The 17,172-nt window shown below is 37.1% G+C and overlaps 1 protein-coding gene across 2 annotated transcripts in view; it reads right to left on the reverse strand.

Annotated features, from left to right (window-relative positions):
- Window positions 1-405: 405 nt before the first annotated feature.
- The window catches only part of SETD3 (SET domain containing 3, actin histidine methyltransferase), a 63,402-nt gene continuing 46,635 nt past the window's right edge, over window positions 406-17,172 (reverse strand). For both annotated transcript variants that reach the window (XM_050897319.1, XM_050897318.1), the window contains exons 7-13: window positions 14,266-14,324; window positions 12,279-12,393; window positions 7,903-7,977; window positions 4,962-5,128; window positions 4,233-4,318; window positions 2,367-2,527; window positions 406-1,744 (exon numbers count right to left, since the gene is read on the reverse strand). In XM_050897319.1, coding sequence (XP_050753276.1) covers window positions 1,301-1,744; window positions 2,367-2,527; window positions 4,233-4,318; window positions 4,962-5,128; window positions 7,903-7,977; window positions 12,279-12,393; window positions 14,266-14,324 — 1,107 coding nt within the window. In that variant the 3' untranslated portion in view covers window positions 406-1,300. The remainder of the gene's footprint in view (window positions 1,745-2,366; window positions 2,528-4,232; window positions 4,319-4,961; window positions 5,129-7,902; window positions 7,978-12,278; window positions 12,394-14,265; window positions 14,325-17,172) is intronic.

Raw genomic sequence — 17,172 nt, forward strand, 5'->3', positions numbered from 1 at the left:
CCCTCCTCTCCTCCCAATACCCAGGTAATTTCAAAGTCAAGCCTTGGAATTACCCTTATTCTGATATTGCACTGTGCTAGGATTGTATTGTTTCCACCCAGCAGTTAAAAACATATAGTATGAGGGTGACCAAAACTGCTGGAGACAGTAGACCTGATTAACTTGTGGAGGTATCCCAAGAAATGTGCATCAGATGGAGACACAATCTAAATGGCAAAGCATACTGCAGACTTGGCTGTGGTCTGGACTTGGGCCAAAAATACATTAGCCTGCCTGCCATTTCCTTCAAGAAAACAGCATCAATTAATATCTTAACCAAAAGACTAAGTTGAGTAAGATCAGGTAACCATGTCACATTCAATGTTACATCCAACAACACGGAAATGAAGGAGTAGCAGACAGGAATATTAATCATATTTTCCTTTTAATAATGGTTTAGTCAAAAGTGTAGCTTTGAAAATCTCTAGCTAGTTGTGAAAACCTGAAGAAGCTGGGAAGCGACCTCACTTTGAACAGTACAGTTTAAAGCTGTGGCTTGGCCTGTCTGCTTTCAAACTCTCCAGTAGCACTGCCAACCTTGTAAATAAAAGATATCGCCTGGAAATAAAAAGAAGTCAGCCTTTAAAAGTTGGTGAATGTTGTATTGTAGCAGCCTAACTCTGACTGAAGAAGAAAGATGAGATACTTTTATACAGTAAACAAAAGACAAAGTAAACCGAAATCTTCAGAGATCACTTTAAGTGTATACAATTTGGATTCTCATCAACATTTAAAACTACCAATCATAAGGTTGCCACCTTACCTTTTTCTGGACTAGCATACCTGATTTTAAACAGGTTTTCCTCCAGTCTCCCAAGTTTCTGATCCTCTTATCCAGTTTTCTGCTGTACTGCTCTCCCACCTTCATGCTGAATACCGAGTCAGTCCTGCCTTCTGCTTTTCTTGGCAGGAGGCAGAGCAAGCTTTTAATTTCGGTAGTCAGAGTGACAGAACAACAAAAGCACAGCAGATAGAAGAGCTTAATTCTTCCCCAGGAAGAAAATACATTTGGTTCAACAAAGGGCTGCAAAATCTTCCAAAGGCACCTCTTTCCCCAGTTTTTGCCTGAAAGCAAGATGGCAATCTTAATTGAAAAGGGATGCTAAATCTTTTAAATAACTTAAAAATTCATTTTTATATAAAGCAGCAAAAACATTTTTCTCTGCAGAAAGAGAAACGTTAACAAAGAAACACACCAACATAAATGCACTGTTCATAAACTTCAGCTAATTTAATTTCACAAGAAAGTAAAATTTTAGGACTATTCTTTAACCTCATCAGTACTTTCTGAAGAAGATTCTTTGGCATCTTCAGTCTCTCTGTTGTTTTTCTCTTTATTTAGATTTTCACTTTCTGATTTGGTCCCATTAAATAGAGAGTTTTCACCATTTACAAACCCATTCTCTGTGACTTCAGCATCAATAGCTTCATCAATCTTTAAGTCCCCTTGCTCTTCCACATCTTCTAGGTTTCTCAAGACAATAGGGAGTCTAGAGTCTGCCACAGTGTTCTCCAACAAGGCAATATTGCTTTCTTCATACTTAGGAAGCGGAGCTCCATCTGCCATTTGTTTGGTATAATACTCTCGGCTAGCAGCTGCACTCTTTACTGCTTTCTCCAAGATCTCTTTTTCACCTAAGCGCAATTTGATAGCCATTATCGCATGTGAAGTAAGGTCATGGGTCTCCAGGAAGGACTTATCATCCTGTTAGAAAAGAAAAAGCAAGTTTGTTAGCAACAACCAACACAAAAAAATCCCTCAACTTTTCTCTCTACACATTAACAATAAGTGTCACTAGGTTCTTCAGGCTGAGCCAAATGGACATATATGAATGAGAGGGTCTGCATGGAGTCCCAGTGAAATTTGTCAAGAATTCATAAAGAAGCCAAAAATTTCTCCACATAGATCAGCCTGCATAACAAGCGAAGTCAGGAGATTTCACAAACGTATGAAACATGTAGGTTCACTTATACACTTGCAATAGTAGCACATTTCTTTGCAGTCTGGAGAATGCAACTAATAGACAACAAGTTGAAACTGATTCCCCATTTTACTTGCAGAGAAAAAGCAAGTAGCCTCTATTTGGAGAATCAAAGAAAAAATACATTAACAAAATTACATTAACAAAATTTTCTTTTTTGCAATCTTATTTGATTTTCTGTAGATAATGCAAATCTGTTTCTACACTTTAAAAAGTACAGAATGAATTATGTACTAACATTCAGATTAAAGTTTGTAAAGACAAGATGGGGGACAAAATATCTTTTCCTACAATCGTAACACAGAACATTTCAGACACTTAAATTACATATAATGATAATTTTACCTCCACAGTTGTTTTATAGGTTTTCAAAAGTAGGGATGCTCTGGCTTCTAGGAATGTCCAAAGTTTAACTTCATTGTCCCAGCTAATGGGAAACTCAGAGTTCCCCAGAGTGAAGATTTTGTCAATGGCATGCTCGCCTATCAAGTGTTCCTTCAGCTCTTCTGCAATAAGTATAAAACCAATCTGTTAAAAAACAATCTCATCATTCACTTTGTCAGTTGACAAATTGCAGAAAGATTTATTTTCAATACTATAGCTTTGAGCAGCTAAAAAAAAACTCTCCTCAAATAAGAATTATCAGATATGCTGGTTATTTCTAGGATTCTCCTCAAAGAGGCAACTGGAAGTCTTGAGGTTAGCAGAAAATGGACCTTCTGCTCCACTCGGAAATAAAGATACTTTATATATCACAGCCTCTCATACACAGCGTAACTCTGACAGTGAGACTTGATAAACAAAAGGGAGTAATTCTTTAAAGAGTTCAGCGACCTTTTTCATAATAAAGGCAACAAGCCAGAAAGTGTGCAAACAGCAATGGAATTATTTTTCCTATTTGTTTTGGTAATCTTCTTCAGTAGCAGAAACTCCCTACAGTTGGTCAGAAAAGACATCCATCAAACAAACCTCACACAGAGCAGAAAATGTTTAATCAGCTCCTTGACATTACGCAGATTCCATTAATCTTTTAATTACCAAATTTCACGCTTGCAAAGCAGCTATCACAAACTTCACAAACCACTTGCATATAGTTTCTCAATAAATAGTTTTCTTACACACTATTTAAGACCCAAGAATAATCTGAGCACAACCATATATCAGAGAAATGCAATTAAAATGTCCACTAGCTATATTTTCTTCTCCAAGCCAAAATTCACCCCCTCATCAGCATCCTAAAATTTTCTTTACTTGAATTGACTTCCCTGAAGTGGTCAGGCAGTTGGACTAGATAATTGTTGTAGGTCCCTTCCAACTGAAGTATTCTATTCTAATTTCTTAATAAGTTCTAAAAGATGGATGACAGGATGCAGTGAAGGCATGACACTAAATAAGGTAGGTTGTTTTCATTAAAGAAAGCAAATAGAGCCCATGCAAAAACTTAACTTCAGTATTGCTACTCGTATCAAAATCCACATCATCTGCACAGCATCCTTAACTGCAAGGGAATTCTCTCACTGTCATGAAAAACTGTCACATCTATAACTTCCAAAACTGCATCTAACCAGCAAGCAGTTATTACAAACATTTAATCAGAAGTTTCACATGCACAACTAGGTGAATATTTATTAATTGTACGCATATTTTCCCCAAAAAAACTCCTAACATAAGAGAAACACTACAAAGACAGTTTGCAAATACATAAATTTGTTTTAGATTATGAATTACCAAAATATTGAAAATACTCAACTTTGAAATGTCTCTTCCATATTTCTCCTACAGTACAGAATATTCCAATTCCATACCTAAATGATCTAGCAGTGATGGCTAATATGCTGTGATTTTAAGCATGTAAGCCCCTAGGTCTCACATGATCTTGTTCTTTGAACCATTTTTAAACCTAAGAACTAAAGATCAAGCTCCAAAGCTCACTCATTCACAATAGTCTGGGAGATAAAATAAAAAATTGCATCACCTCATGCTTTAGGAGTTCCAGAAAGGCCTATGATACTGAAATATTCCCTCAGAAAACATGGCCAAAGATTGGGTTTCTCACTAGCTTATAAATCCCTTTTTAACCTCAACTTTTCCAATCTTCTAGCTTAATGTTTTATATAAATGTCTATCACGTTCCTGCATTTAAAAAAAACAAAAACCAAACAATAAACCCAAAACAAACATAAATTAGGTTATCTTTATAAAACATCTTACCTTCACTCATACAAAACACTCGAAGGAAAGCCAAAAGCTGGGCAGAGATTGGAGGCTCAGTGGAGTGCAAGGCAAAAACACTAGAACTAATAAAAGAAACAATCAAACAACAACAGTAAATGCAAGTTCTGTTGTCATACCTTTGAACTTATTTCAACATAAAAGACCTTAAAGTATACAACAAATGCACTGTTACAAAAGTAACTTTTAAAAAATCAGGTAATACTAGTTCAAACTGAAGAAAAGTTTCCCTAACCTGTATCTGAAAAGAACAATTATCTCTACAATTTTACACTTACAATTATTTTTATACAGCTTTCATAATAAATTCATGAAAATGCAATGTTTCACGTCTGCTGCTCCTAACAGTACCCTCTGGACTGAAAATACTAAAGGAAAATGCTGTGGTTCACATACTGAGCATTGTAGTATGTCTGCAAGGGATAGGAAAGAAAGAAAAACCACAGATTGCTTCAAATTAATCCTTGCTCTGTTTTTGTTCAAATGGTTATTAAAGCAAAGGCTTTTTTTCTTATAAATGGTCCAAATTAAATGATAATATAGCTCAGAGAACTTCTGTAAATATTATTACAATAACTTTAATTTGCTATACAAACAGGAGAAATATTACACCTAAGAAAACTACGATAGAACAGCTTTATACATACCCTACTGGACACTAAATACTTTGGAAATGTTAAAAAACCCACGGCATTGTGTTTTACTTACGTTGGGATACCAGCACGAGCTAAGACCTCTGCCTTCATAGCATACAGCCTGTCACTTTTACTCACGCCAAGCTTTATTTTCACTCTGTCATGTGAATTATTATCAAAGAAAAAACCACTGTGGATCACAAATTCAGCGTTTGACCGAGTGCCATAAAAAATGTAAATCTAGAAGGATGAAAAGAGAAGTGAAGGGACAGGAAAAAAGCTTAAGATCAGCTCACAAAACTGACATAATTTGAAAGTTATTTCCTGAAAGAGTTACTATTTGAGTACAAGGTATATTTGGTTATATAAAGAAATACGCTTTGTTTTCTGGTATCAATTCAAATGCTGTATATAGTGTGGCACTATACTTTAGAGGTAGATGTAAACATATCCATGTAACTGAGAGACTTTGAAAGGAGAGAAGAGGTTCTTATTCTATACTTTAAAATAAAAATGCTTTGTTTTCTCACACTGCCATAAAATATCAGTATATGGAAATAAGCTTTCAAAGATCCTATGCCTTTTAAAGGCTAAAAAATCTGAGACAAGGAGGGCCCATTAAAAGAAATGGTGTTTCTGGGGTCATTTTCCTCCCCATATGTCCACCCAAAAGAGTAACCTACGCTGCTGATGGATCAAGTTTGCTTTTGTTTTAATGTTACCTTAAGGCATGGATATTCCAAAGTATATCGTACAGAGATATCTGATCTGTGTTCAGCCAGTATTTATTTTTGTGTTATACTCTGAAATCTTTATCTAAAGCATATAGGTTACTTTAATTCATATTAAAAAAGAAGTTCCTAAATATAACCTGCAAAAAGTGTTTAATACAGGGCTAGGCTGTATAAAGTACGCGGGACGAGGTCAGAGTAGCAATTGTCTTCTCCTGCACCAAGAGGATTTTTCCCCTTCTGTTTGATAACGGAATTGTCAATCAGAAAAAAAAGTTTCAACAGTAACAGAACTCCCTTCTTAACCTTAGGGTACAGTAATGCTCTGGATACCTGTAGGTTTCCACTACTGTCTAGCTGACAGAGAAAGACACAGTGTTCTCTTAAGGGCTCAGCAATAGTAACGATGCCATTTACTTTCTTTGTTTTCAATTTTAGATTAGAACTATTTATCCTAAGCACTAAATGCTTAAGTGTGATATTAAATTATAGTAAACATTATACTGTAACACACTCGTATAATGAACAAGTGACCCACCTAGGTATGTTAAGGCAGTGGTTAAGGAGAGAGTGGCTAACCCTCTCAGTTTTAAAACTACTGTGATACATCTCATATTAAACTAAAAGTCACATATCATGTATAGATTATACAGTATGCTCTTACACAGTATGCTTTTACACTCTAAGACTGTTTTACAAAAAAGCCAATTAAACAGAATGAGAAAGTTGCTTTATTCAAGGCCAGTGTTTGATAGATTCTGTGGACTTCTGCTGCCTCACATTTTTAGTAGTAAAAGCAGGGATCATACACTCTTCCTGCTGAAACTGTAAGAAATAACATCTGCACAGTATATTAAAAGACTGAAGCATTATATAATTAAAGTGCTTTAATGATGTCGATAACAGTTCAAGTTTGCACAGAAATTTAAAAAAATCTGATAAATAGCAGACAAAGTGAAACTACTAAAATAAAATCGAAATAAAGGAAGCCTCTATAATTGAAATGGAGAAAGCAGCCAGAACAGCTATATGACACATCCATTGCCAGCTGTGGAAAATTATAAATTGGATCACTTCTGGAAAAACTGTGGACCTCTTAACTCATCATACCGGTCTTGGAAAAAAACAGCAAATACTTGACTACCATAACAAATTCTAAGAGCAACACAAAAAATATACATTCACTGTAAACCCCAGCATAGCAATGAGGATAAATATACCTCTGGAAAGACATACTTAAAATTTTTCAGACACATCTTTGTTAAAAAAGAAGTAACAATACATAAGAAAAATAAAAATATTATAAAGTGTAAGACTGGCAAAATAACACACTAAAGGTAATAACTCAGAGACTGAGTTACAAAACACTTCAGGATGTTTCATAGACAAATTCTTTTTCTGGCCATGCTGACTGCAGTTGCACAAGCAGTAGGAAAAATGGAGTGCTACTACACTTGAGGGCTTAGGCTGGCTGCTGACACAGCACAGGAACCCTCCTACCAGAGATGTCCTACACTCCTGGAACCACTGTCTTCAATGCATCACTATTTTTAACACTCTTTTTTGTCTCTCAGCAGTTCTGAACAAAATACTGGATTCTGAACAAAATACTGGATTCTGAACAAAATACTGGATTCTGAACTGTTCCATGCATCTTAGCAAGACTCTCCCTTCGTACTTTCTGTTTCAGGATGAAAAGGGGTGTGTACATGCATGCATGCCTGTGTGAAAGGGAGGGAGTACATTTTTAGGTCCTTTCATTTTCATTAAGCATAGGAATGACAACACGGGTAAAATGACTGGCAACTATACTGCATTCAGCCTCTTGTTAAATGAAGACTAACAAGAAACATAAACCAACAACATTGTTAAGAAAGACTCTACAATCTGCTGTTGCAGACAAAGTGACGCCCCAAATCTAAAATATATTTATCTTTGGTCCTTCGGATATAGCCTTTTATTAATCTCATCCAGAATACCAAACTCAGTGTCTGTGTATGTGCATTTACCAGTGATTAAATATTTCAACTAGTTCTCTAAAATATGAGGAATCAAAACTCTCCTAAAGTTGGAGTCTACCAAGTGATAGAAAATATTTTATTCTGAAAAATGTGCACTTATTTGGTTTGGTAGTATTTTCACACAAAATTATCTCAGCATAATAAAATTCAAATGTAGCAGGGCTTAATCCACACCATTCTGCTATTAAAATTTTGTAGGGAGTTACCAAGTGTCCACAAAACTTAATTAAAGAACAATTACATAGGTAACTGTTCACACTACCTGTTCTCCAGTCTTGAAATCTTGAAGTGCTACACATTCACACCGGTCATCTTCTAAATTATAGCCTGTAGTGATCTATCCAAGGAAAGAGTAACAAAAGCACCTTTAGCATTTTATATTTCTCTCTCCTACCATTGACAAAACGTTGTCCTGTTGGAAATAGATATTAACAATAGCAGTTGCATACATTTCTTTCTCTGCACAATACAATATAGCTGGTAGGGATTGTTTCACAATTCCCGAGCAATCTCTTTTTCAAAAATCTCTGCATTAAAGAAATCTAACGGAGGAAATAACTTACCTGAAGTGAACAGAAGGCTCTGAGGAAAGTACCCTCCCATAGACCACAGACAGTCCCGTGCTAAAGCCATCAGCTTGTTATAAAGTTCTGGAGCTTTCAGTCACTCCCATGAGGCCCAAGGAAGCAAGGCACTGTCAGCTCTATATGCTGTGCTTTATCCTTCAACTGCCAGCACATTTTTGATCTCTCAATGAAAAAGGATTAGATAACGGTGGATCTTTAGGGGATACAATCTTCAGAGAATTACAATTTACTTGCAAATAATCCCTTTATCTAAAAGTTAAGTAATACTCTTAAAATGCTAAAAGGATTTTTTTGATGGTAGCAGTCAATGGAAGAGGATAAACTCTCTTAACAAACCTGTACTTCTCCAAAAAAAAAAATTACAAAACTGTAAAGGGGTCACACTAACAAGTAAAGCTATCCTAGAAGTGTAATACTTTTTTAAAGTGACAAATAGCATGTTCTTGAATAGCATTACCAAAGACGCCTGCACAGATGCAGCCACAGGATGGAACATAAGCTGCTGAATAATCAGGAAACAACTTTTATGGTAGGTATTCTGAATTCAGTACTGACAGAGCTAACTTATGGAAGAACATGCTCTGGGCCTGGGGAAAAACCTAGAAGCAGCCAAAGATTCTCTCTCAGGCTTTGTAAATGAAAACATACTTTTTTGTAAGCTGACTGACATGTGAGTTGCAGTATACCCCGATTCCCATCTCTGATGCAGTTTGTCCAGAGACAGAACTCCATGGGTTATTTTGAAAGCTTGGTTGATGGTTTACATGTTAATAGTTTTACGCTGCTTGCATCATCAAGCATGCATTTGTCAGCCAAAACAATGCTTACGAAGTGAGCACGGGGAACTTTTCTCCAATGCAGCAAATCCAAAATGGCAGCCCCAAGTACGGGCAGCCTGGCCCTGCAGAGGCTTGCAGAACTGCTCTGCATGCGGATGCCACCATTTCAGGTCTATCAATGGGTTTGTGGTATGTTGAGATCAGAAGAGAACACGAGAGTCATGCAATATGGCCTATTGAAAAACACAGGCTGTAGTACTTGAACACAGAAATTCCTGTACACTCACTATGCTGAAATGAACAACTTTTAGTTAAGACCTCTCGTTTAGAAGGTTATCTAACCCTGAATTGCAGATTACAAGTGCTAGAGGATTTACCTTCGCTATGACAAATGTACCTTCCAAGTTCAAATACAGTCATGTTCTGAAAAATTGTAACTTCCATTCAAAAAAGGGAGCTCTTGACAGCACTTGACCTGTCCTGAAATTTTCTTAGTGTGTAAACTGAATGAAATACTTCTGAACGTGAAAAGTCCATTCCAGTCTCTTGAAATGCCTGCAGAACAGGAGGCTTTCAAGGACTGGGGAAATTACAGTATGTTAAGACAAGGATTCTGTCAGTTTAAGCATGCTTCACTAGAGTACTGCTCATTTTTTGGATTGTTTTTTATTTTTGCCTTTTTAAAAAAAAAAAACAAACCAGCAGCGCTTCTGAAAGGCTTTTCTATAAAGCATAATGGAGTGCTAGACTCTTATTTCCTCTTTCTTTTAATAGCAGTCATGTAAGAGAATTAACAGGGTGTTTACTTCTCTTCCCACATGATAGCTGACAAATTGCATCCCTTCAGTTTTATTTCTGAAGCAGACTGATACATGAATTTCAAGTTGCGTATAAAGCATGCACTAGTCTGCTTGGTCAGTGATTAAGGATGGACCCAGCCCAACAGGCAGAATGTAGCTTATTCAAAGCTCTGTCAGAACTGGTAATCAACCTCTGACTGTCAAAATACAATCCCACTAAAGAATAAGAATGAGAAATGCATGAAGACAACCATTTTGATATAGTTCTTAGCAGCAGGTTGATCTAATTAATAGTGTCAGAAGCAAGAAAAAGCTGGATTGACCTAGCTCCAGTTAAAACCCAAAGAGCATTTTATTATCTAGCTCATGGAAAGGGGCCCTGTTGAATAAAGCAAGAACAGGGATATATAGCAGCTGACTGACTCAAGAAGTATTTCGGCACTATGTTTGGAATACACTAGACAGGGGCACATACAATGCCATCTTTTGTTTCTTACTTTCCTGCAACGAAGAACAATTCTCTTCATGTATTTTAAAGGGATGCACTATGATTAGAGCGGAACCCACCCTCATCTCACCCTACAATATAAACTACAATACAGACAGCTTACAGTTAGCAGTTTTTTTTCCTCTAACAGTACAAGGAAACTAACACACAACAAAAATAGGTTTAGTAGCTTTTCTTAGCCCATTATCAATATTACAGTTGTGTATCCTTCCTAAATCTATAACCACCTAAACTATTTTCTGTAGAAATATGAAACAAATGAGTGAAGTCTGTATATACATACAAAATATTTAACTTCAGCACTGCCCCCACCCCTCCCGCCCTTTAGGACACACTTCAGCATAAAAAAAAAAAAATGTTTCCAACCCTGATATACTACTGCATTAGCAGGTTTGGCTCCAGAGGCTGGCTCCATATCAAACCCATTGTTAAAGAGCATAATAAAAATAAAAATTACTTTATCAATTTAAATAGAACTTTGAATGATTAAAACAAACGTAACTAGCTGCTCTTTTAATATAGGCTACTTAATTTTTTCCCCTCCCAGAACCTTAATTCTCTTCCTCTTTCCTCTAATCCCAACTTTGAAGGCATTCATTAAGAGTTGTCTAATGAATACAGACAAGTCTCTGCAAAAGCATCTGAAAGAGATGCCCAGCAGGAAAAGAGTACAGGAAGTACTGATGCTTGCAGCTAAGACTTACATTACAAAAATACACATTTCTAAATTTTAAGCAATTTTCTTTATACTGCAGGCTCTCGTACAAGCTTTATTGCTAAATCAAAGGTATGAGATTGCATAACAAATAGTGAAAGGCAAGAATCACTGTTAAAGAACACCACAATCACCTTTTAATAAGGAAAAATAAATAAAAACCCTCAAACACTTGCAACTTTGTAGCCTAGCCTACCATGCTGTATTTGGTACAGTCATAGTAACAATAAATTAGCTAAATGTCAAGTGAAAAACAACTTGCTTTACAATTTGTTCATCTAAACCAGGCTTTTCTTATACCAACAATACTAACACATGCTGCTGTCCTAACACTCAGGTCAACTCTCCCACAAAAGAGCCAGATTACTTTAATAGTATGGTCATATTCACTGCTTACAATAAATAATACTGTCTACTGGCAACACCATTAGAGGGTATGAGTTTTGAAACGTACATGAGACTGGCTAAATAACATTGATAAACTATCCTCTTCGGGTTTCCATTTCCTCACTTCAACATTAACTAGCCTGTTAATGAAATCAAGACCTCATCTTCTGAACTAGCTCATGTAAGCCAAAATGTCAACAGGTCTGACTTTCTATATACATATGTCACCTTTTAAATGTTTAATATGCCCTAAAGTAGTATTTTTGCATTTTGTTTCTTTGATGTAGTAACAGATGTACTGTTTTTGTTGAACTAAGCTTTGTTCTTGTTGTTGCTGTCTCCATAATAAGGCTCTTCGGGCATGGTTAGGAGAGCAGGCAGTATTTCTTGGTTGCAAATTTCTAACCACTTTCCCTAGTGGTAGCTACAAGAGGCAACCTCCATCATTGTCTGCTTTCCTACTCTCGGAACAAATCTGTCCAGTATTGTGAATCTTTTTTAGCCCATCAGAAACAAAACTCCATGTCAGAAGAATATTCAAACGTGGCTGGAAAAAAGGTATCATGTAACTGAAAACTTTTAAAGGTACATTATATGTATATGAGACATAACTGTATGCAAGTATCCAATCACTTCTAAAGTTTTCTCTAGATGAAGAAAGTTCTCCCTGAAAAGCTATCTTAAGACATTTAAGCAATTGACAAATCTTTCTTTCAGATGTTAGTTTTTTAGGGTCACTTGGGAGGATAAAATACCTGTGTTAAGAAGCATAATGAAGCGTGTTATTAAACTGTTCTACGGCAGTTGAAAGGCTTAATACTTAAGCCCTAAAGCCTTTCAGCAACACTGAAGAAATCCTTACCAGTCCATTAGTATGATTACACATGTCCCATAAAGGTATTAGAGCCAATGTAACTCTGGAACCATCTTCTGTTGGAATCTGATTCTGCCGTGTCATAACAGAGGAAACTGCCCATCTACAAAAATTAAAAACATTAGATGGTCAATGTTCACAATATCAATATATGATTGGCTGTAGTCCAACCTGAAGCAATCATTTAGGCTGGGGGTTTCCAAACTTAGTTTTCTTAAAGATCACACTGACTATAGTAACAGTAGAAGGCAATACCACTTGCAGGAGAAGCAGCAGCTCCTAAGTTTCCAAGACACACACAGACCAATTCCCAAATCAGGATTGCAGTCCCAACCCTCTTCTGCACTCTTTGCAACAGAACCTTCATACCTTCCATTACCTCAACCAGGACCCACTCCCATGTCACCTTCTGCTTCCCCAACCCTTCACTACACACATACCTCTCACCACACATCCCAAACCTGGTGTCAGCTATTTCTGCAGGCTTCAGAGTAGTTCACAGCTACTGCTTGGCGGCAGCAGCTCTCATCTATGTGCAGACTCTTGTAAGAGTCAGGATTTATTCTTCCCCTCGCTCCCAAAAAAGCTTATGTACTGCATGAACTGGAAACCAGTGTCATCACCTGACGCATGCATGATATGTTGTTAAGCGCTTCTCTTCAATTTGCAAACTTTTGGCTTAGATCAGTATCACTAAATTTTCTGCTTAACAGAATAAAGAGGAATAAAAGCCCCAATACTCCAAACAGATATCCAGGTAAAAAGGATGAAGAAAGTATAACATAGTTTAGCACACAGACATCATTGAAAACCCTTCTAAGTCAGGTTAAGCAAATGAAATACCAGCTACCTATTAAAAAATAAGAATCTTCAGAAAAGCTTAACATGTCAGTATTTTCTAAAACTTCATTTTTATTTTATTTCAGACAAAAATGAATATTAAATGCCAGAGGAAAAAAAAAATAATCTTAGTTTCATTATGTTCTGGCCTTAATACATGTATTTGTTGTGGGTTTTTTTTTTGGGGGGGGGAAGAAGGAATACCACCAGGACAAGGTCAAAATAATTTTAACTCCCACAGACCCCACTACTAAGAAGTAATTAATATACAGAATTAGACTTTCAGAAGAATTTTTTCAGAAGGACTACAGATTGCTTAGAAAGATACCGTCAAATTGAAATCTACTTAATTTCTAAAAAGCAAGTTAAAATTGTGGATAATTTTGATAGACAAACACTGTTTGAAACATAATAGCAATATGTTTCCTTTTAATTGTTGTAATTTATCTGCAAAATTTTAGACCACTTCACATGTAAGTTGGCGTGTTCCTCAGTGACCCTATAAGTGAAGGAGGCATGCTTTGGAAATGCCACTTTCGTAGACTTACCCAGAAGTACAACTAGGCTAAAAAAAAAAATCCCTGTATGACCTCATGAATGCCTTTTATTCATGCTACTTTAATCACTTAACAGAATTAAAGCTCTCGTTATCTTAATTATTCTTATTTTTTAATCTTAATTTTGTCACCCCCATAGCACCTTCAAGTGACACTCATGCTTCATGCGTACTACTTAAGTTCTCCAGCTCTCCTGTTCAACAGCTACTGTAAATATTAGTTTTTATTACTATGTGCTGGTAAAGCCTTTTATAAAAAAAGAAATTTAAAAAAAATCCCAAAACCCAAACCTCCTGCAACATCAACTGAATTATTTTCTTATGAAACAACGAATTACCTTACTAATCTCAGACTATGTGTGCCAGTTGGCTAAATTAACTGCTCATTCCTTTGTAACAATTAAAATTTGCATATTTATTTTACTTTCTTCTTCATTAAGAAAGTGTATTAGTAGCAAATCCTACATTTAACATTTCCGTAACAATAGGGCTTTCCCACCAATGAAGCATTTCCAGGGCCCCACAGTTCACTATATTAAAAAAAAAAAAAAAAGAAAGAATTAAAAAAGACAGACCAACCTGTAGTCGTCATAAGTGAAAGAATCCTTTAAGGGCAGTTTGCTGGCATTAGGATGGGTCTGGGAAATGCAAGTTTCAGAAAAAGGTGAAAAGAGAAAGAAAAGAGAAATCAGAAATCAGTCAGCAGAATTTCATTATTTAGCTGCCTAACAGATCCTAACAAGAGCCAAATGAAGCAGGAGGCGTCCAGCCGCGCTACAGAGGGATCATCATGCTATTATGCTCTCATACATCACTGTCAACTTAATTTGTTGTGCCCAGCAGCCGCCATAAATCTGTTTCTTCATATTTCAAGACTGGAACCCACAGACATCGTACAAAAATAAAAAATTTAAGGTGGACTGAGTATGTGAAGGTAGAACAAAATCTAGCCCTTGATGCAGGGTGGAGGAAAGAAATCAGACAATAAGCATACATTAGGTTTCACCAGCTTTCACATTTTCCTCTTCTCTGGGATGTCAGTAAGGTATTTCACAAATGCAAGAAAAACTATACAAGATTTTCAGTTCTTCCTTGATACCTGTAAAGGTGCTATTCAGTAGAAGTTGCATTACACCTCTGAAACAAAACAGATTAAAATATTTCGTTTTGGTGACAAACACTGATTAGGCAGTATCTACATTAATCTATCTACACATGCTCCTATCTAGAAGTGGAGCAGTGCCATTTGAGAATGCATACTGTAGTTGTCATTAACAAGCAAAATATTTAGATTTTAAAAAGGCTTTAAGAAGCTGTAATACCTATTACTTTTCTGATCAATTAACTTATTAAAAGTTTCAAAAATACAGGTAGCTTTAAGCCTACGCTCACACACTTTCTTTAAAATTTTGTTCCAATTCACAAACGGAAAGCCATAATAGCATGAATTTTAATCTTCAGGTTCAATTAGGTTTCAGAGACGAATTGAAGTAAATGATCAAACGGTTATTTCAGAAGATACAAATGATTTTTTGCATAGCTCTATCTTTGCGACACTCTTAATGCATGAAGCTGCGTGTAGTATGCAGTTTTTTACTCTTGATGCATTAGCATCACAAGTGCATGGTAATTTATCATTTCTCACTGTAATGTACTTGCTGGCACTGTGTGCAGGACAGTAGGGGATGAGGTAAAAGTGGCTCAAACCGTAAATCAATTAGAAAACAAAAGCTTGTGCTCAGTGCGCAATTTTAGGCAAATTATATATTACAAAAGACTGCCAATTGGGTGTTAGGTCCCAGGTGTCTGTTCTCCCTCGCACCCTCCAGTTAACCCTTTGGATGGGCTTTCTCTGAAAGATGATGGAAGTTAACAATTCCAGCGACTCCTGCCCCTTTCCTCACTTTTTTCTTTTTAAAGCACTCTACATTTCCATATGATTTTCTTTCACATCGATGATATGGTCATTGCATAACAAACTCCCTCAAGTTTAATTGTAGCAACACGTTTTACAGAGTTGTTTCTTCTCACAAAAACATGCAGTACAAAACTAGAACTGAAACCCAAACCAATAAATTTCAGGAGGCATCTTTGCTGCAGTAGAACAGTCCAGACTCGATTCCAGAAATGAACGTAGAAACTTAGCCTTCAACTGGAAATAACAATTCTTAAAAACAAACACCACCCTATATTATTCCTTTATGAAAATTTAATTTCAGCTTTTATTGCTAGTATTATTAATCTCTTTTACAGTAGCTTGATAAACTAAGCAAGGAAAGTCAACACCAACAGTGAGACATATAAGCCTATCAGTTTCACTTTAAAAATATTATAACATTTTCATGTTACACTACAATTGGTTGCGAAAAGTCGGAATCTCATTCTGCACCTGAAGTTTTAAAGGCGGTATTTTACATGAACAGAGAAGTTCGGATCCCTTAAAAATCCGTATCTTCACCGTTCCACTTCTTTGCAGACCACGCGCTTAACCTGCGTGAAAACAAGGCTTGCTTAGCCTCACCGCTTCCAAAACCGCGTCTCCCACTGCACTCCCAGCACCGCCCCTGTGCGAAGACCCGGTGCCGGCGCCGCGGCCCCGCGCAGCCCGCGCGGGCCGGCACTGCCACCTGCCGGTGCCGCCGCCGCCGCCTGCCGCCGCCGCCCAACCCCGGCACCGGCGGGGCGGTCCCAGCCACCGACACCTCCTCGAGCCGCTCTGCCCTTCTGCCCCCGGCTTGGAGGGGCAAGAAGCCCAAAGCTACAATGAAACTCCTCCGTAGCGGCCCTTCGATATTATTCCCACGTTCTGAAACCCTAGTTTCGGATAACTGACCTTCACTGTAAATGAAGGCGGCCTCAGTTCAAACTGAGGGTCTGACAAGTTTGTCGAAGGAGAAAGACCCCAGGTATGCAAACAGATAACCCCCGTCCTTCCTCTCTGCCCTTTTCTGCCCTCCTCCCTCTTCCCAAACAGCAGCTTTCAACGGAACAAATTATTTTTCAAACGGCAATAATTACTATGGTCATAATGCACTAGAAGTAAATTACAGAGACTACAAAGGGCTTAACAGTGTAAAAGTGATTTTTACAGACTGAACACATTACCTGTGCACAGTTTCTACTCACACTTTATACAGGGAGTGCCAGGAACATGGCTCAACCCTAACCTGGAGCAAATACTTATAGGAAGCAAGATATATACATATTGCCATTGTCCTCTCCATGACGAAAATCTGTATTAAATCAGCAGGTTGCAGTGAGGTTAATTGTTCATTTGTCATAAGTGGTCCCTCTGTAACGAGTCAACTTGAACACGCAACCCATGGGCAAAGATTCTGGATGCCACCAAACGCTCTGTAACCCTCCCCATTTGTAAATCGGTGAAACATAGGGACTGCCCCTATATGGAGGCCATCCAGACATAATTCACACAAAACCACTAGTAAGTTACAATAAAGGACGAAATATACGGTCTTAAAAGACACA

This window comes from Gymnogyps californianus, chromosome 5 (assembly GCF_018139145.2).
Source record: "Gymnogyps californianus isolate 813 chromosome 5, ASM1813914v2, whole genome shotgun sequence".
In the NCBI taxonomy this organism is placed as follows: Eukaryota; Metazoa; Chordata; class Aves; order Accipitriformes; family Cathartidae; genus Gymnogyps; species Gymnogyps californianus.